General features: G+C 40.6%; 1 protein-coding gene across 2 annotated transcripts in view; it reads left to right on the plus strand.

Annotated features, from left to right (window-relative positions):
• CYRIA (CYFIP related Rac1 interactor A) overlaps positions 1 to 19,669 on the plus strand; it is a 369,452-nt gene extending 349,783 nt beyond the window's left edge. For both annotated transcript variants that reach the window (XM_053709661.1, XM_053709660.1), the window contains exons 11-12: positions 9,840 to 9,910; positions 15,641 to 19,669. In XM_053709661.1, the coding sequence (XP_053565636.1) occupies positions 9,840 to 9,910; positions 15,641 to 15,704 (135 nt within the window). In that variant the 3' untranslated portion in view covers positions 15,705 to 19,669. The remainder of the gene's footprint in view (positions 1 to 9,839; positions 9,911 to 15,640) is intronic.
• Positions 19,670 to 20,366: the final 697 nt, after the last annotated feature.

Genomic DNA, 20,366 nt, shown 5'->3' on the forward strand with positions numbered 1-20,366 from the left:
AAAATCCAAAAAGCCTGCCGTGGGGCCCCAGATCTGAGACTGGATCTTGTAGGGGACAGACTTTTTTCTTTTTAGCTTAGCTCGGGTTCGAGATGTTCAGGATCCCTGGACAATAGAGTATCCCAGGGCTGCAGGTTAGAGTTCAAATGTTTTCCTCCCAGAGGCAGTTTTCTGTTTTCAGCGTTGTCTGTAGACCAGACAGAAAGTAAGAAGTTTTTACACTGTGTAAGAGACCTTTTTAACCTGGGAATGATTGTTCTTGTCCTGGTACAAGAACAGGGCTTGGGATTTTATTCCAATCTATCATGGTTCCCAAAAGAAGAGGGAACCTTCAAGCTGATTTTAGATCTCAACTAATTTCTCAGAGTACCGTACTTTAGGAGGGAAACTATTCGTTCCATTCTCCCTTTGATCCAAGAGGGTCAAGTTATGACAACAGTGGATTTAAAGGGCGCGTACCTGCATGTTCCCATTAAAGGGATCATCTCAAGTTCTTAAGGTTTGCTTTTCTGGTCAAGCACTTCCAGTTTGTGGCTCTTCCTTTCGGATTGGCCACGTCACCCAGGATTTTCACAAGGGTTCTGGGGCCTATTCTGGCGGTTCTAAGGCCGTGAGGCATTGCAGTGCCGCCCTATCTGGTCGATATTCTGACGGGTGGAAGGTATATCTGGAACAGAGTTCTTTAACCCCAAATTCAAGAGTGACTTTCTTGGAATCTCTCATTGAGTCTGTACTAATGAAGATTTTTCTGACAGAGGTCAGGAAATCAAAGATTATAGATACTTGTTGAGCGTTTCAGTCCACTCCTCGGTCGCCAGTGGACCAGTGCATGGAAGTAACCGGACTGATGGTGGCGGCAATGGACATCATCCAGTTTGCTCGGTTTCACCTCAGACCTCTGTAATTGGACATGCTCAGGCAGTGGATTGGAGATTCTGCAGACTTGTCTCCTTGAATAACTCTGGATCAGGGGATGAGGGACTCTCTTCAATGGTGATTGTCTCTGGATTATCTATCCCAGGGAATCTGCTTTCGCAGACCGTCCTGGGTGATTGTGACAACAGATGCCAGTCTTGTTGGTTCTCAGGGCAGGCCAAGCTCCCGAGGTTCAGGTTGAGGTCCAGAGATCCTCAGGTGGAACTGATAGATGCTCTGGCGGTTCTTTGGTCTTTCAGCCTTGCATACCTATTTCCTCCTTTTGCACTTCTTCCTCGAGTCATTGCTCGAGTTAAACAGGAGAGGGCGTCGGCCTTTCTTATTTATTCGGATTGGCCTTGCAGGATTCGTATGCAGATCTGGTGGGAATGTCATTTCTACCACATTGAAAACTTATGTTGAGGAAGGACCTTCTGATCAAGGACCATTCCTTCTCCCAAATCTAGTTTCTCTGAAGCTGTCTGCTTGGAGATTGAACGCTTAGTTTTATCCAAGCGGGGTTTTTTTTCTGAATCGGTCATAGGAACCTTGATTAGGGCTCGTAAGACTGTGTCTAGAATGGTTTACCCTAAGATTTGGCGTAAATATCTTTATTGGTATGAATCCAAGGGCTACTCATGGAGTAGGGATAGTATTCCTAGAATTTCATCTTTCTCCAAGAAGATTTGGAGATGGGTTTATCGACGAGTTCCTTAAGGGTCAAATCTCAGCTTTGTTGTTTTTGTTACCCAAACGTTTGGCAGATGTTCATTTTGTCAGGCCTTGGTTTGGATCGGGTCTGTGTTTAAGCCAATTACTCCTCCATGGAGTCTTAATTTAGTTTTCAATGTTCTTCAAAGGGCTCCGTTTGAGCCTATGCATTCCTTAGATATTGAGTTATTATCTTGGAATGTTTTATTTCTTGTTGCTATTTCTTCAGCTCGTAGAGTGTCTGAACTCTCGGCGTTACAAGACTCTTCTCCTTATCTTATATTCCATGCAGATAAGGTAGTTTTACATACTAAACTAGGTTTTCTTCCTAAGGTTGTTTCAGACAAGAACATTAATCAGGAGATTGTTGTTCCTTCCTTGTGTCCTAATCCTTCTTATCAGAAGTAACGCCTTCTGCACATTTTGGACGTAGTCCGTGCTTTAAAATTTTATTTGCAAGCGACTAAGGACTTTCGTCAATCGTCTTTTCTATTTGTCATTTTTTTCTGGAAGACGTAAGGGTCAGAAAGCTACGGCTACCTCTCTGTCTTTTTGGCTGAAGAGTATCATCCGTTTTGCATATGAGACTGCTGGACAGCAGCCTCCTGAAAGAGTTACGGCTTATTCCACCAGGGCTATTGATTCCTCATGGGCATTCAAAAATTATGCTTCTGTTGAACAGATTTGCAAGGCTGGAACTTGGTTCTCTTCACACCTTTTCTAAATTTTTACAAATTTGATACCTTTGCTTCGGCTGAGGCTGTTTTTGGGAGAAATGTTCTTCAAGCAGTGGTGCCTTCTGTTTAGGTTCCCTGTCTTGTCCCTCCCTTTTCATCGGTGTACTCTAGCTTTGGTATTGTATCCCACAAGTAAGGATGAAATCCGTGGACTCATTGTGTCTTTAAAAGAAAAGAAAATTTATGCTTACCTGATAAATTTGTTTCTTTTTAGACACGATGAGTCCACGGCCCACCCTGTTCTATGAGACAAGTTATTAATTTCTTCTGTTATGTGTGATCAGTCCACGGGTCATCATTACTTCTGGGATATAACTCCTCCCCAACAGGAAATGCAAGAGGATTCACCCAGCAGAGCTGCATATAGCTCCTCCCCTCTACGTCACTCCCAGTCATTCTCTTGCACCCAACGACTAGATAGGATGTGTGAGAGGACTATGGTGATTATACTTAGTTTTTATAACTTCAATCAAAAGTTTGTTATTTTACAATAGCACCGGAGCGTGTTATTGCCTCTCTGGCAGAGTTTGAAGAAGAATCTACCAGAGTTTTTTTACTATGATTTTAACCGGAGTAGTTAAGATCATATTGCTGTTTCTCGGCCATCTGAGGGAGGTAAAAGCTTCAGATCAGGGGACAGCGGGCAGATGAATCTGCATTGAGGTATGTAGCAGTTTTTATTTTCTGAATGGAATTGATGAGAAAATCCTGCCATACCGTTATAATGACATGTATGTATACTCTACACTTCAGTATTCTGGGGATGGTACTTCACTGGAATTACTCTGTAAAAAGTACATTAAACCTTTTAATAGGTATTTATTATGTTAAACGTTTTTGCTGGAATGTAGAATCGTTTGCATTTTCTGAGGTACTGAGTGAATAAATGTTTGGGCATTATTTTTCCACTTGGCAGTTGCTTGTTTTAATTGTGACAGTTTCGTTTCTCTCTCACTGCTGTGTGTGAGGGGGAGGGGCCGTTTTTGGCGCTCTTTGCTACGCATCAAAAATTTCCAGTCAGTTACTCTTGTATTTCCTGCATGATCCGGTTCATCTCTAACAGAACTCAGGGGTCTTCAAACTTCTTTGAAGGGAGGTAGATTCTCTCAGCAGAGCTGTGAGACTTATATATTGACTGTGATTAAATACGTTGCTCTGTAATTTTTACGTTTCAAATTTAATTATTGTTACTTTACTAATGGGAACAAACCTTTGCTAAAAGTTTTTTTCAGTTCATTATTTCAACTGTCATTTAATCGTTTCGTGCTTCTTTGAGGCACAGTACGTTTTTGTTAAATAAGATTGTAACCAAGTTGCAAGTTTATTTGCTAGTGTGTTAAACATGTCTGATTCAGAGGAAGATACCTGTGTCATTTGTTCCAATGCCAAGGTGGAGCCCAATAGAAATTTATGTACTAACTGTATTGATGCTACTTTAAATAAAAGCCAATCTGTACAAATTGAACAAATTTCACCAAACAGCGAGGGGAGAGTTATGCCGACTAACTCGCCTCACGTGTCAGTACCTGCATCTCCCGCCCGGGAGGTGCGTGATATTGTGACGCCTAGTACATCTGGGCGGCCATTACAGATAACATTACAAGATATGGCTACTGTTATGACTGAAGTTTTGGCTAAATTACCAGAACTAAGGGGCAAGCGTGATCACTCTGGGGTGAGAACAGAGTGCGCTGATAATACTAGAGCCATGTCTGATACTGCGTCACAGCTTGCAGAGCATGAGGACGGAGAGCTTCATTCTGTGGGTGACGGTTCTGATCCAAACAGATTGGATTCAGATATTTCAAATTTTAAATTTAAATTGGAGAACCTCCGGGTATTACTAGGGGAGGTTTTAGCGGCTCTTAATGATTGTAACACTGTTGCAATACCAGAGAAATTGTGTAGGTTGGATAAATACTTTGCGGTACCGGCGAGTACTGACGTTTTTCCTATACCTAAGAGACTAACTGAAATTGTTACTAAGGAGTGGGATAGACCCGGTGTGCCGTTCTCACCCCCTCCAATATTTAGAAAGATGTTTCCAATAGACGCCACCACACGGGACTTATGGCAAACGGTCCCTAAGGTGGAGGGAGCAGTTTCTACTTTAGCTAAGCGTACCACTATCCCGGTGGAGGATAGCTGTGCTTTTTCAGATCCAATGGATAAAAAATTAGAGGGTTACCTTAAGAAAATGTTTGTTCAACAAGGTTTTATATTGCAACCCCTTGCATGCATCGCGCCGATTACGGCTGCGGCAGCATTTTGGATGGAGTCTCTGGAAGAGAACCTTAGTTCAGCTACGCTGGACGACATTACGGACAGGCTTAGAGTTCTTAAACTAGCTAATTCATTCATTTCGGAGGCCGTAGTACATTTAACCAAACTTACGGCTAAGAACTCAGGATTCGCCATTCAGGCACGTAGGGCGCTGTGGCTAAAATCCTGGTCAGCTGATGTAACTTCTAAGTCCAAATTACTTAATATACCTTTCAAAGGGCAAACTTTATTTGGGCCCGGTTTGAAAGAAATTATCGCTGACATTACAGGAGGTAAGGGCCACGCCCTGCCTCAAGACAAAGCCAAAGCTAAGGCTAGACAGTCTAATTTTCGTCCCTTTCGGAATTTCAAAGCAGGAGCAGCATCAACTTCCACTGCACCAAAACAGGAAGGAGCCGTTGCTCGTTACAGACAAGGCTGGAAACCTAACCAGTCCTGGAACAAGGGCAAGCAGGCCAGGAAACCTGCTGCTGCCCCTAAGACATCATGAATCGAGGGCCCCCGATCCGGGAACGGATCTAGTGGGGGGCAGACTCTCTCTCTTCGCCCAGGCTTGGGCAAGAGATGTTCAGGATCCCTGGGAGCTAGAGATCATATCTCAGGGATACCTTCTAGACTTCAAATTCTCTCCCCCAAGAGGGAGATTTCATCTGTCAAGGTTGTCAACAAACCAGATAAAGAAAGAAGCGTTTCTACGCTGTGTACAAGATCTGTTATTAATGGGAGTGATCCATCCGGTTCCGCGGTCGGAACAAGGACAAGGGTTTTACTCAAACCTGTTTGTGGTTCCCAAAAAAGAGGGAACTTTCAGGCCAATCTTGGATTTAAAGATCCTAAACAAATTCCTAAGAGTTCCATCGTTCAAAATGGAAACTATTCGGACAATCTTACCCATGATCCAAAAGGGTCAGTACATGACCACAGTGGATTTAAAGGATGCTTACCTTCACATACCGATTCACAAAGATCATTACCGGTATCTAAGGTTTGCCTTCTTAGACAGGCATTACCAGTTTGTAGCTCTTCCATTCGGATTGGCTACGGCTCCAAGAATCTTCACAAAGGTTCTGGGTGCCCTTCTGGCGGTACTAAGACCGCGAGGAATTTCGGTAGCTCCGTACCTAGACGACATTCTGATACAAGCTTCAAGCTTTCAAACTGCCAAGTCTCATACAGAGTTAGTTCTGGCATTTCTAAGGTCGCATGGATGGAAAGTGAACGAAAAGAAGAGTTCTCTCTTTCCTCTCACAAGAGTTCCATTCTTGGGGACTCTTATAGATTCTGTAGAAATGAAGATTTATCTGACAGAAGACAGATTAACAAAGCTTCTAAATGCATGCCGTGTCCTTCATTCCATTCAACTCCCGTCAGTAGCTCAATGCATGGAGGTGATCGGCTTAATGGTAGCAGCAATGGACATAGTACCCTTTGCACGTCTACATCTCAGACCGCTGCAATTGTGCATGCTGAGTCAGTGGAATGGGGATTACTCAGACTTATCCCCTACTCTGAATCTGGATCAAGAGACCAGAAACTCTCTTCTATGGTGGCTTTCTCGGCCACATCTGTCCAGGGGGATGCCATTCAGCAGGCCGGACTGGACAATTGTAACAACAGACGCCAGCCTACTAGGTTGGGGCGCTGTCTGGAATTCTCTGAAGGCTCAGGGACAATGGAATCAGGAGGAAAGTCTCCTACCAATAAACATTCTGGAATTGAGAGCTGTTCTCAATGCCCTTCTGGCTTGGCCCCAGTTAAAAACTCGGGGGTTCATCAGGTTTCAGTCGGACAACATCACGACTGTAGCTTACATCAACCATCAAGGAGGGACAAGAAGCTCCCTAGCAATGATGGAAGTATCAAAGATAATTCGCTGGGCAGAGTCTCACTCTTGCCACCTGTCAGCAATCCACATCCCGGGAGTGGAGAACTGGGAGGCGGATTTCTTGAGTCGCCAGACTTTTCATCCGGGGGAGTGGGAACTTCATCCGGAGGTCTTTGCCCAAATACTTCGACGTTGGGGCAAACCAGAGATAGATCTCATGGCGTCTCGCCAGAACGCCAAACTTCCTCGCTACGGGTCCAGATCCAGGGATCCGGGAGCGGTTCTGATAGATGCTTTGACAGCACCTTGGAACTTCGGGATGGCTTATGTGTTTCCACCCTTCCCGCTGCTTCCTCGTTTGATTGCCAAAATCAAACAGGAGAGAGCATCAGTGGTTCTAATAGCGCCTGCATGGCCACGCAGGACTTGGTATGCAGATCTAGTGGACATGTCATCCTGTCCGCCTTGGTCTCTACCTCTAAGACAGGACCTTCTGATACAGGGTCCATTCAAACATCAAAATCTAACTTCTCTGAAGCTGACTGCTTGGAAATTGAACGCTTGATTTTATCAAAACGTGGTTTTTCTGAGTCGGTTATTGATACCCTGATACAGGCTAGGAAGCCTGTTACCAGAAGGATTTACCATAAGATATGGCGTAAATACCTATACTGGTGCGAATCCAAAGGTTACTCCTGGAGTAAGGTTAGGATTCCTAGGATATTGTCCTTTCTACAAGGAGGTTTAGAAAAGGGTTTATCGGCTAGTTCATTAAAGGGACAGATCTCTGCTCTGTCCATCTTGTTGCACAGGCGTCTGTCAGAAAATCCAGACGTCCAGGCTTTTTGTCAGGCTTTAGCTAGAATCAAGCCTGTGTTTAAAACTGTTGCTCCGCCATGGAGTTTAAACCTTGTTCTTAACGTTCTACAAGGAGTTCCGTTTGAACCCCTTCATTCCATTGATATAAAGTTGTTATCTTGGAAAGTGTTATTTTTAATGGCTATTTCTTCGGCTCGGAGAGTCTCTGAGTTATCAGCTTTACATTGTGATTCTCCTTATTTGATTTTTCATTCAGATAAGGTAGTTCTGCGTACTAAACCTGGGTTCTTACCTAAGGTAGTCACTAACAGGAACATCAATCAAGAGATCGTGGTTCCTTCCCTGTGCCCGAATCCTTCTTCAAAGAAGGAACGTCTTCTACATAATCTGGATGTAGTTCGTGCCCTCAAGTTCTACTTGCAGGCAACTAAGGATTTTCGACAAACGTCTTCCCTGTTTGTCGTGTACTCTGGTCAGAGGAGAGGTCATAAGGCTTCGGCTACCTCTCTCTCCTTCTGGCTTTGTAGCATAATTCGTTTAGCCTATGAGACTGCTGGACAGCAGCCTCCTGAAAGAATTACAGCTCATTCTACTAGAGCTGTGGCTTCCACTTGGGCCTTTAAGAATGAGGCCTCTGTTGAACAGATTTGCAAGGCTGCAACTTGGTCTTCGCTTCATACTTTTTCCAAATTTTACAAATTTGACACTTTTGCTTCTTCGGAGGCTATTTTTGGGAGAAAGGTTCTTCAGGCAGTGGTTCCTTCTGTATAATGAGCCTGCCTATCCCTCCCGTCATCCGTGTACTTTTGCTTTGGTATTGGTATCCCAGAAGTAATGATGACCCGTGGACTGATCACACATAACAGAAGAAAACATAATTTATGCTTACCTGATAAATTCCTTTCTTCTGTTGTGTGATCAGTCCACGGCCCGCCCTGTTTTTTAAGGCAGGTAAATATTTTTTTTTTAAATTATACTCCAGTCACCACTTCACCCTTGGTTTCTCCTTTCTCGTTGATTCTTGGTCGAATGACTGGGAGTGACGTAGAGGGGAGGAGCTATATGCAGCTCTGCTGGGTGAATCCTCTTGCATTTCCTGTTGGGGAGGAGTTATATCCCAGAAGTAATGATGACCCGTGGACTGATCACACAACAGAAGAAAGGAATTTATCAGGTAAGCATAAATTATGTTTTTGTAAACTTCAGACACCTCTGCACCTTGGCTTTTCCTTTCTCTTTCTAACTTCGGTCGAATGACTGGAGTGGGAGGGAAGGGAGGAGCTATATATACAGCTCTGCTGTGGTGCTCTTTGCCTCCTCCTGCTGACCAGGAGGCATAATCCCACAAGTAAGGATGAAATCCGTGGACTCATTGTGTCTAAAAAGAAACAAATTTATGAGGTAAGCATAAATTTTCTTTTTCATACAAATCTATTAAGGGTTCCAGGTCAGCTATTACCCTTATACTGTTATGATATAAATGTTACCTACTGTATTCCAATATATAAAACTAAGTAAATTATTTGCTCATGCTATATTGGGGATGTTTTCCCCGCCTCGTTATTTCTATTTGTATTGCTTTATAAGTCTTCACTTTGTGAGCGAAACATGAGGTTACCAAGATAAATGGGAATTTAAACTCAATGTAATTTCCCAATCTTAGCTCTGTCCACACTATAGTACTCCCCAGTCTTCATCTCTATCCAATGATTGCGCTAACCTGCAGTATGGGTTTGGCACCTTTTGTCTGGGGAGGATGCAGAGTTTGAGGTTCTTGGTTTCCTTTCTGAGTCCCTCTTAAAAACATCATACTGGTGAGTGCTACAAAGCGATTGGAGCCAAATATGGAAATAACCATAATCTAAATTTAACATTTCATTTATTTTTTTTATTTAGTTTTCATTATTTATTTGCTTTTATTTGTGGTTTTGGATTAAAATAGTTTGTAAGTTAAATGCTTCAATGAAGTAAAGGTCCATGTTTTTATAGATCAGCAACTAATTCAAATGATTATTATTGAAAAAGCAAATTCTAGCAGTAACTGGCTTCTGACTTGCCCATCACCAGTTTTGGAGCCTTTATGTCTTCGTGGATTACATTGTCGGCACTAGCCGCATGACCCAGCTATACTACTAGTGCTGCTGATTGGATCAGCCACAGTTTCTCACGGACAGTACTTTGTGTTAAACACACAGCTTTGCAGCATGTATTTTTATCACTATGCAATTGCAAAATACTCCATGTAAAAAAATCATATAAAAGTGTTGCCTAAGCAATTACTATAGTATGTAGTTTGGTCAGGCAATTTGCAGCCTTTTACAGTATACGTAGGTTATGGAATGTGACTTCCAGCCTTCCTAGGGAGCGTGGAACAAGTACTATTACAGCAGAAACAAGCAAAATAAGTAATGTTAATGTATATAGTTTCATTTTATTTCAGTACTTAGGTTCATTGCCTATAATTTGATTTATTTTTAAGAACAAAGTAAGGCTTTTAGTAATGTACTGCTTTGACTTTGTCTACATCTTGTGTATTTTGTTTCATTTAGATGAAGGGATGTATAAAGGTTTTGAAAGAACAACCACCAGATTCTGTGGAAGGCCTATTAAATGCACTCAGGTAACTATACATTCACATACCGTCAGTATTTTTATTATTGAGACTGCATAAATCTACTACATGAGAATGGAAAAGGTGTCATAGGGTGATTTTAAGACACATTTCTAGAGTATCAACAACAACAAAAAGTATCACTGACAGGGATCAGTATTTCTCCAACATAGGTGTGTCCGGTCCACGGCGTCATCCTTACTTGTGGGATATTCTCTTCCCCAACAGGAAATGGCAAAGAGCCCAGCAAAGCTGGTCACATGATCCCTCCTAGGCTCCGCCTACCCCAGTCATTCTCTTTGCCGTTGCACAGGCAACATCTCCACGGAGATGGCTTAGAGTTTTTTGGTGTTTAAATGTAGTTTTTATTCTTCAATCAAGAGTTTGTTATTTTAAAATAGTGCTGGTATGTACTATTTACTCTGAAACAGAAAAGAGATGAAGATTTCTGTTTGTAAGAGGAAGATGATTTTAGCAACCGTTACTAAAATCCTGGCTGTTTCCACACAGGACTGTTGAGATAAAGTAACTTCAGTTGGGGGAAACAGTGGGCAGACTTTGCTGCTTGAGGTATGACACATTTCTAACAAGACTTGGTAATGCTGGAAGCTGTCATTTTCCCTATGGGAACCGGTAAGCCATTTTCTTAATTTAGTATAAGAATAAAGGGCTTCACAAGGGCTTTAAAGACTGGTAGACATTTTTCAAATTTGGTGTGCAATATTTTTAAGGCTTTAAGACACTGTGGTGAAATTTTGGTGAATTTTGAACAATTCCTTCATACTTTTTCACATATTCAGTAATAAAGTGTGTTCAGTTTAAAATTTAAAGTGACAGTAACGGTTTTATTTTAAAACGTTTTTTGTGCTTTATCAAGTTTATGCCTGTTAACATGTCTGAACCATCAGATAGACGATGTTCTGTATGTTTGAATGCCAAGGTTCCTCCCCATTTAAATATATGTGATGAATGTGACATGTCCAAACAAAGTAGGGACAATGATGCCACTGATAATGATGTTGCCCAAGATGATTCCTCAAGTGAGGGGAGTAAGCATGGTACTGCATCATCCCCTTCTGTGTCTACACCAGTCTTGCCCACACAAGAGGTCCCTAGTACATCTAGTGCGCCAATACTTCTTACTATGCAGCAATTAACGGCTGTAATGGATAATTCTATTAAAAACATTTTGTCCAAAATGCCCACTTATCAGAGAAAGCGCGATTGCTCTGTTTTAGATACTGAAGAGCATGAGGACGCTGATGATAATGGTTCTGACATGCCCTTACACCAATCTGAAGGGGCCAGGGAGGTTTTGTCTGAGGGAGAAATTTCAGATTCAGGAAAAATTTCTCAACAAGCTGAACCTGATATTATTACATTTAAATTTAAATTAGAACATCTCCGCGCTCTGCTTAAGGAGGTGTTATCTACTCTGGATGATTGTGACAATTTGGTCATTCCAGAGAAATTATGTAAGATGGACAAGTTCCTAGAGGTCCCGGTGCCCCCCGATGCTTTTCCTATACCCAAGCGGGTGGCGGACATTGTAAATAAGGAATGGGAAAGGCCCGGCATACCTTTTGTTCCTCCCCCTATATTTAAGAAATTATTTCCTATGGTCGACCCCAGAAAGGACTTATGGCAGACAGTCCCCAAGGTCGAGGGGGCGGTTTCTACTCTAAACAAACGCACTACTATCCCTATAGAAGATAGTTGTGCTTTCAAAGATCCTATGGATAAAAAATTAGAGGGTTTGCTTAAAAAGATGTTTGTTCAGCAAGGTTACCTTCTACAACCAATTTCATGCATTGTTCCTGTCACTACAGCAGCGTGTTTCTGGTTCGAAGAACTAGAAAAGTCGCTCAATAAAGAATCTTCGTATGAGGAGGTTATGGACAGAGTTCAAGCACTTAAATTGGCTAACTCTTTTATCTTAGACGCCACTTTGCAATTAGCTAGATTAGCGGCGAAGAATTCAGGTTTTGCTATTGTGGCGCGCAGAGCGCTTTGGCTAAAGTCTTGGTCAGCGGATGTGTCCTCCAAGAACAAATTGCTTAACATCCCTTTCAAAGGTAAAACGCTGTTTGGCCCTGACTTGAAAGAGATTATTTCAGACATCACTGGGGGAAAGGGCCACGCCCTTCCTCAGGATAGGTCTTTTAAGGCTAAAAATAAGCCAAATTTTCATCCCTTTCGCAGAAACGGACCAGCCTCAAATTCTACACCCGCTAAGCAAGAGGGTAATAGTTCTCAAACCAAACCAGCCTGGAGACCGATGCAAGGCTGGAGCAAGGGTAAGCAGGCCAAGAAACCTGCCACTGCTACTAAAACAGCATGAAGTGTTGGCCCCCGATCCGGGACCGCATCTGGTGGGGGGCAGACTCTCTCTCTTTGCTCAGGCTTGGGCAAGAGATGTTCAGGATCCTTGGGCGCTAGAAATAGTTTCTCAAGGTTATCTCCTGGAATTCAAGGAACTACCCCCAAGGGGAAGGTTCCACAGGTCTCAATTGTCTTCAAACCAAATAAAAAGACAGGCATTCTTACATTGTGTAGAAGACCTGTTAAAAATGGGAGTGATTCATCCTGTTCCATTAGGAGAACCAAGGGATGGGGTTTTACTCCAATCTGTTCATAGTTCCCAAAAAAGAGGGAACATTCAGACCAATTTTAGATCTCAAGATTCTAAACAAATTTCTCAGGGTTCCATCGTTCAAAATGGAAACCATTCGAACAATTCTTCCTACCATCCAGGAAGGTCAATTCATGACCACGGTGGATTTAAAGGATGCGTATCTACATATTCCTATCCGCAAGGAACATCATCGGTTCCTAAGGTTCGCCTTTCTGGACAAGCATTACCAGTTTGTGGCACTTCCATTCGGATTAGCCACTGCTCCAAGGATTTTCACAAAGGTACTAGGGTCCCTTCTAGCGGTGCTAAGACCAAGGGGCATTGCAGTAGTACCTTACTTGGACGACATACTGATTCAAGCGTCGTCTCTGTCAAAAGCAAAGGCTCATACGGACATTGTCCTAGCCTTTCTCAGATCTCACGGGTGGAAAGTGAACGTAGAAAAAAGTTCTCTATCCCCGTCAACAAGAGTTCTTTTCTTGGGAACAATAATAGATTCCTTAGAAATGAAGATTTTTCTGACAGAGACCAGAAAATCAAAACTTCTAAGCTCTTGTCAAGTACTTCATTCTGTTCTTCTTCCTTCCATAGCGCAGTGCATGGAAGTAATAGGTTTGATGGTTGCGGCAATGGACATAGTTCCTTTTGCGCGAATTCATCTAAGACCATTACAACTGTGCATGCTCAGACAGTGCAATGGGGATTATACAGACTTGTCTCCGACGATCCAAGTAGATCAGAGAACCAGAGATTCACTCTGTTGGTGGCTGACCCTGGACAACCTGTCACAGGGAATGAGCTTTCGCAGACCAGAGTGGGTCATTGTCACGACCGACGCCAGTCTGGTGGGCTGGGGCGCGGTCTGGGAACCCCTGAAAGCTCAGGGTCTATGGTCTCGGGAAGAATCTCTTCTCCCGATAAACATTCTGGAACTGAGAGCGATATTCAATGCTCTCAAAGCTTGGCCTCAACTAGCAAAGGCCAGTTTCATAAGGTTTCAATCAGACAACATGACGACTGTTGCATATATCAACCATCAGGGGGGAACAAGGAGTTTCCTGGCGATGGAAGAAGTGACCAAAATAATTCAATGGGTGGAGAATCACTCCTGCCACTTGTCTGCAATCCACATCCCAGGAGTGGAAAATTGGGAAGCGGATTTTCTGAGTCGTCAGACTTTCCATCCGGGGGAGTGGGAACTCCATCCGGAAATCTTTGCTCAAATAACTCAATTATGGGGCATTCCAGACATGGATCTGATGGCGTCTCGTCAGAACTTCAAGGTTCCTTGCTACGGGTCCAGATGCAGGGATCCCAAGGCGACTCTAGTAGATGCACTAGTAGCACCTTGGACCTTCAACCTAGCTTATGTATTCCCACCGTTTCCTCTCATTCCCAGGCTGGTAGCCAGGATCAATCAGGAGAGGGCTTCGGTGATCTTGATAGCTCCTGCGTGGCCACGCAGAACTTGGTATGCAGACCTGGTGAATATGTCATCGGCTCCACCATGGAAGCTACCTTTGAGACAGGACCTTCTTGTTCAAGGTCCGTTCGAACATCCGAATCTGGCCTCACTCCAACTGACTGCTTGGAGATTGAACGCTTGATTTTATCAAAGCGTGGGTTTTTCAGATTCTGTCATTGATACTCTTATTCAGGCTAGAAAGCCTGTAACTAGGAAAATTTACCATAAAATATGGAAAAAATATATCTGTTGGTGTGAATCTAAAGGATTCCCATGGAACAAGATAAAAATTGCTAAGATTCTATCCTTTCTACAAGAGGGTTTGGAGAAAGGTTTATCTGCAAGTTCTTTGAAGTGACAGATTTCTGCTTTATCTGTTTTACTTCACAAAAAGCTGGCGGCTGTGCCAGATGTTCAAGCTTTTGTTCAGGCTCTGGTTAGAATCAAGCCTGTTTACAAACCTTTGACTCCTCCTTGGAGTCTCAATTTAGTTCTTTCAGTTCTTCAAGGGGTTCCGTTTGAACCCTTACATTCCGTAGATATTAAGTTATTATCTTGGAAAGTTTTGTTTTTGGTTGCAATTTCTTCTGCTAGAAGAGTTTCAGAGTTATCTGCTCTGCAGTGTTCTCCTCCTTATCTGGTGTTCCATGCAGATAAGGTGGTTTTGCGTACTAAACCTGGTTTTCTTCCGAAAGTTGTTTCTAACAAAAATATTAACCAGGAGATAGTTGTGCCTTCTTTGTGTCCGAATCCAGTTTCAAAGAAGGAACGTTTGTTGCACAATTTGGATGTAGTTCGTGCTCTAAAATTCTATTTAGAGGCTACAAAGGATTTCAGACAAACATCTTCCTTGTTTGTTGTTTATTCTGGTAAAAGGAGAGGTCAAAAAGCAACTTCTACCTCTCTTTCTTTTTGGCTTAAAAGCATCATCCGATTGGCTTATGACACTGCCGGACGGCAGCCTCCTGAAAGAATCACAGCTCACTCCACTAGGGCTGTGGCTTCCACATGGGCCTTCAAGAACGAGGCTTCTGTTGATCAGATATGTAAGGCAGCGACTTGGTCTTCACTGCACACTTTTACCAAATTTTACAAATTTGATACTTTTGCTTCTTCTGAGGCTATTTTTGGGAGAAAGGTTTTGCAAGCCGTGGTGCCTTCCATCTAGGTGACCTGATTTGCTCCCTCCCATCATCCGTGTCCTAAAGCTTTGGTATTGGTTCCCACAAGTAAGGATGACGCCGTGGACCGGACACACCTATGTTGGAGAAAACAGAATTTATGCTTACCTGATAAATTACTTTCTCCAACGGTGTGTCCGGTCCACGGCCCGCCCTGGTTTTTTAATCAGGTCTGATGAATTATTTTCTCTAACTACAGTCACCACGGTATCATATGATTTCTCCTATGCATATTCCTCCTTTACGTCGGTCGAATGACTGGGGTAGGCGGAGCCTAGGAGGGATCATGTGACCAGCTTTGCTGGGCTCTTTGCCATTTCCTGTTGGGGAAGAGAATATCCCACAAGTAAGGATGACGCCGTGGACCGGACACACCGTTGGAGAAAGTAATTTATCAGGTAAGCATAAATTCTGTTTTTGCTAATTTATTTATATATATATATATATTATTTTTTTAGGTTTACTACAAAGCACCTGAATGATGAGTCTACATCAAAACAGATCCGGGCTATGCTTCAGTAAAATCCTACAAGTGTAAAGGATGCTTTTACTGACCTCAGAAGATGTATATGTTTACATAATTTAATACAGATTGATGTTAATACTTTTGTGTTTACATAGCCATTACCTTTTTGTCACTGAATCCTAGATGTGTATTCTTAACCTTACTGATTTAGCACAACCTGAATTTACACTTTCATTACATTCAACTTGCAAAGTGAACAAAGATTTTTTTTTTTCTTTTCTTATTTTCTTTTACCAAAGTGCTTAAACCATAACTTAAAATATTGTGAATTGATTGGTTGTTCCTGCTTTGATGTTTTAATTATCAGTTTGTCAAGATATTGCAATTTAGACACTTTTTTTTCTCTTACATTTCCAGTTTTAGAACAAAGGCATTAAAGTCTTCTGCTGCTTGTTCAGACCCATCTCTTAAGAGATGTAGACTGAAATAGATGCATTTTTGTTTTCAGCAGTGAGTCTAGGCACCTGTGTGCAATTTCTATTGGAAGAACTTGGCTTTTATTGTGTTCTGTTTGTACCCCAGTCTTTTATTAATATTAGATTCTTCTTCCCACACAGCCCATTTCCTCTATATATTATATAATGAAAGGTTGGCTGCCTTGTGAAACATTGCTGCTTGTTTGAGATGATGTACTCCATTTCAGGGCATGAGCCAGTCTGGAAAATATATATAAAAAGAAAAGAACATATAAATGGTTAACTATGTATGAAGTCCTACTAGAATCTACACATTGCAACTTCATTGCAGAACCAAATAAACACAATTGTGATAGTGGTTCCTAACTGTACATTTTAACTTATTTTATTTTTATTTTGGTTGTAGGTCTTTTTTTAATATATACATTTTCTTAGCTTAAGTTCTCAGATATACCATTGTTTTTCCTGTCAGTGTTACTGAACCCAAAATGTCATTTAGACTTTCCTTTACACACATTTTTGTATGTTACTTTGAGTCACATCAGTGGGGTTGCACTAACATCTTGTATATGATTTTAGAGCATTTAAACTGTTTAGTTTTTGATATCTTTTTAACTTAGTGCAGTAAAAAAAAAGAAAACATGTAGTTAAAAATATTGTGTATAGGATGCAATTAAAAAAATCCCAAATGTGTCCTTGAACTGTCAAACCACTATTCACAGCTGCTATACATAATTAAAATTCTAAACTTATCTGACAGAAGCAGATGGTATTAACAAAATGTTTATTTTTTAAAAGATTTTGAGAGGATTCTTTCACTTTCATTCCCCATGCTATGTTGTACATGGGAACAATACTGTGTTTTAATGTTCGAGTTGTGGTGAAGAACGTCCTTTGCAGTTCTGTGCTAATATACTAATTTATGTTTTTGTTTCCAATCAATTAGAATTAGTTCTGACATCTCAAAACTGTTCCAAATACTTTTAAAATATTTGCATCTTATAAAACTACAACTAGTACCTGCAAATATAAAGCACATTGAATTCTAGATTATTTTTTTTATACAAGAAATCATTAACATAGAGCAACATTTTAAGATATATAACATATATTGTAAAGCACAAGTGTGACCCCTTTATCTTTAAAGAAAGCTGAAATTTAAAGTGAATGCATTGTATCACCCTAGATGCGGGGGGTGTAATTGTATGGATTTTCAGTAAAGGAGAGAAATTGAACCGAGGCAGCTTTAAAGCACAACAGTATAAACGGGCTGTTTTTTTATAATTTTGCTAATGAACCTAAGCTTAAACACTGAACCAGCTTTGTTTTTTTTATTATTATTAGCTCATTACTTGAACTGTTTTCGGAGAACATTCAGTTGTCCACCTTTTGTCGTCATGTATTTAAAATAACATTCTAGTATAGAAAAAAAATAAAGGATTATTTGTTTCTACAGAATTTATTTTTAAACAGATTTTCTTTTTTCCTTACAATGTGTTTTGGACATAGTCACTGTGCAGGGTTCATTGCAGCTCCAGATAAATGGCGATTAGCCAATCAGGGTAAGCCTACATATGTATTATCCAGTCACCAGCCATATCCTCAACTCGAGTTGCACAAGCCAAGGAGCGTGCAACTTTTTACTCAGTTCAACCTCTTAACAGTGGTTAAACGCGCTGTGTGAGAATGCAATTTGTTTAAAAATAAAATTTTCTGGTGAAATAGAACTAGTATGTCCCTTTAAAAGTTTATAAACGGGATCTTTGGTAACAATACCAATAACTTTGAAATGTAATTTATTACTTTTTTTAGGGGAAACAGACAGATGGATAAGAGCATCAAAATAGCGACCGTTAATGAAACACTGCATTTTAATAAGCTCTGAATTCATACTAACAGTTGTGCTCTAAATATGTTGCTATAATATGAGATTTCTGATTATTTGGCCCCTCCTAATGTCACAAAGCAGTTTTACCATAACATTATAAGCAAAGTGTTTATTAACACAGGCAGCAGAAGAAAGAAATCAGTGGATGTACAAATATAGAAAGAAATAGCTGGTGAAATAAAAACAAACAAATATTTGAATACATTTCTAAATAACGTTTTAAAAATTACACTTACTATAGTTTACTCTTTTTCCACCACTGCTGTCCTTCAAACCAAGTTTATCTCCAAGTCAAGTCTAATTTTTGTGTTACCTTTAAAGGAGCATTAAACACTTTGAGATGGTAATATACAATGATAAATTGTATATAGAAAAAAAACCTCTGAAATATACTACTCATTATTTATTTTGTCCCATTCCCTTGTAATTCCTTTCTTAAATTGTGAGCTTTTCAGTATCTATTTAGAAATGGAAGTGCAGAATACTTATATTCCACACAGCCATTGGCTGCCCACTCAAGTGACCTATTTATAACTGTCCCTAATTGGCCTCAGCAGAGAAGTTAACTTATGTTACAACATGGCAGCTCCCATTGTTTTATAGACAGTAAAACTTAACACTTCAGTTAATTTTTAAAGAGCTAATGAAAAAATACATCTACGTGTTATTCTCAGACTAATCTTTTCTTTGAATACATCATTCTATCTAGCATTTATTTAGTGCTTAATGTCCCTTTCATATCTGCTTAGTTGAAGAATTATTCATGTAGGTTATAATACAGCATTCATCTCTATATTCAATAGTGGGGCACTAGCTGCTCTAAGCATTTCAAGTATTTGTTTAAAAGAAACATTATGTTCTATAGCTTTTAAAAGTCTGCTTTTATAGGAAATCTATAAAGTCTGATTCCATCTAAGAACGTATTGTTTCTAAAAGCAAGTGTCAATCAGAAGGACATTCAAAGTAAAGTTTTCTTGTTTTACTTTGTTCTCTGCAACTAACAAATTTCTTATTTGAGATGGACATATTTTGAGTAATAAAAAGCAACATAGGAAAGTCCTATACCTTTTACATGTATCTGGCGTCCCTTCCTATCTCCCCCCCTTTTTAATTTTTGACTGCCCATTAAAGAACCATTTAGTATATTAAATGCTCATGGTCACCTGTAGTTTGTATAAAATGCTAAAATTATTAGGATATTAATTTAACAGTAAACCTTACACTGTATAACACTGATTTTAAATACTCCATTGGTCCAGTATAATTTAATATTCTGTTCGTGTTTGTTTTTGCTTTCCATGTCACCTGTGTGCACTCTTAGAGATGAATTCAATGGTGGGTGCTCCTTGGTAACACTTGAGTGGTTCGGTTTCAGGCAGCCAAGATTTATATTCTAAATAACTGCTAATGTAGTGTGATTAATAAACGGCAAGCAACCCGGTGTTTCTAGTCAGTATTAAACATATTCAAATATTATTCACTGGAATAGCTATATATTTTAATTGTGCAAAGGATGGCTTTGTATTGGGTACAAAATATCACCCTTATTTTAAAGCCTTCATATATAGTTTGCCAGGGGTATTGCAATGATTTTGCCTGGATTGCATTTTTTTGTACAAAAGTATGTGTGATATGAAAATAAAATTTTGGTACACCACTTTTTAATGTTGTATTTCTTTATTTATATTTTATATCATTGTGCAATGTAATGTCAGTTCATTTCAGCTCTAAGCTACCTAGATTACACATCACTCCAACAAGCTTGTGAATAAAGACACAGCATTATTTTCTTCATAAATGGAAAGAGTCCACAGCTGCATTCATTACTTTTGGAAAATAAGAACCTGGCCACCAGGAGGAGGCAAAGACACCCCGGCCAAAGGCTTAAATACTCCTCCCACTCCCCTCATCCCCCAGTCATTCTTTGCCTTTCGTCCCAGGAGGTTGGCAGAGAAGTGTCAGAATTTGTTTTCTCTTATGGAGGGTAGTACTCTTCGACATGGGACGGGAGTTTTAAGTAATCCTATCAGTCTCATAGTGAGGGCCTGGATGAAAGTTAGAGTCCGGAGATGCAGGGAGAGTCTTTTTGCGAAGCCATCCCGACTCATATTAACAGCTCCACAAGCAATCAGCGTTGTCTAACTTCGCTGCCTGCTTTCTTCTCTCAAGTCCATGGCGGAGGCGCTGCTACTATTAGTCACACTTGAAGGACCGTGTTCCTGTTCCAAGGCGTAGATTCCAGTAAGATCATTTCATTTTACTTCATAAGAATGTACTGTAACTCATTTTTTCCTGTAAGGTGTTATCTTGCGGTACTTATAAAGTTTATAATCCCTGCAGTCCTTTTATGGTTT

This window comes from Bombina bombina, chromosome 4 (assembly GCF_027579735.1).
Source record: "Bombina bombina isolate aBomBom1 chromosome 4, aBomBom1.pri, whole genome shotgun sequence".
Taxonomy (NCBI): Eukaryota; Metazoa; Chordata; class Amphibia; order Anura; family Bombinatoridae; genus Bombina; species Bombina bombina.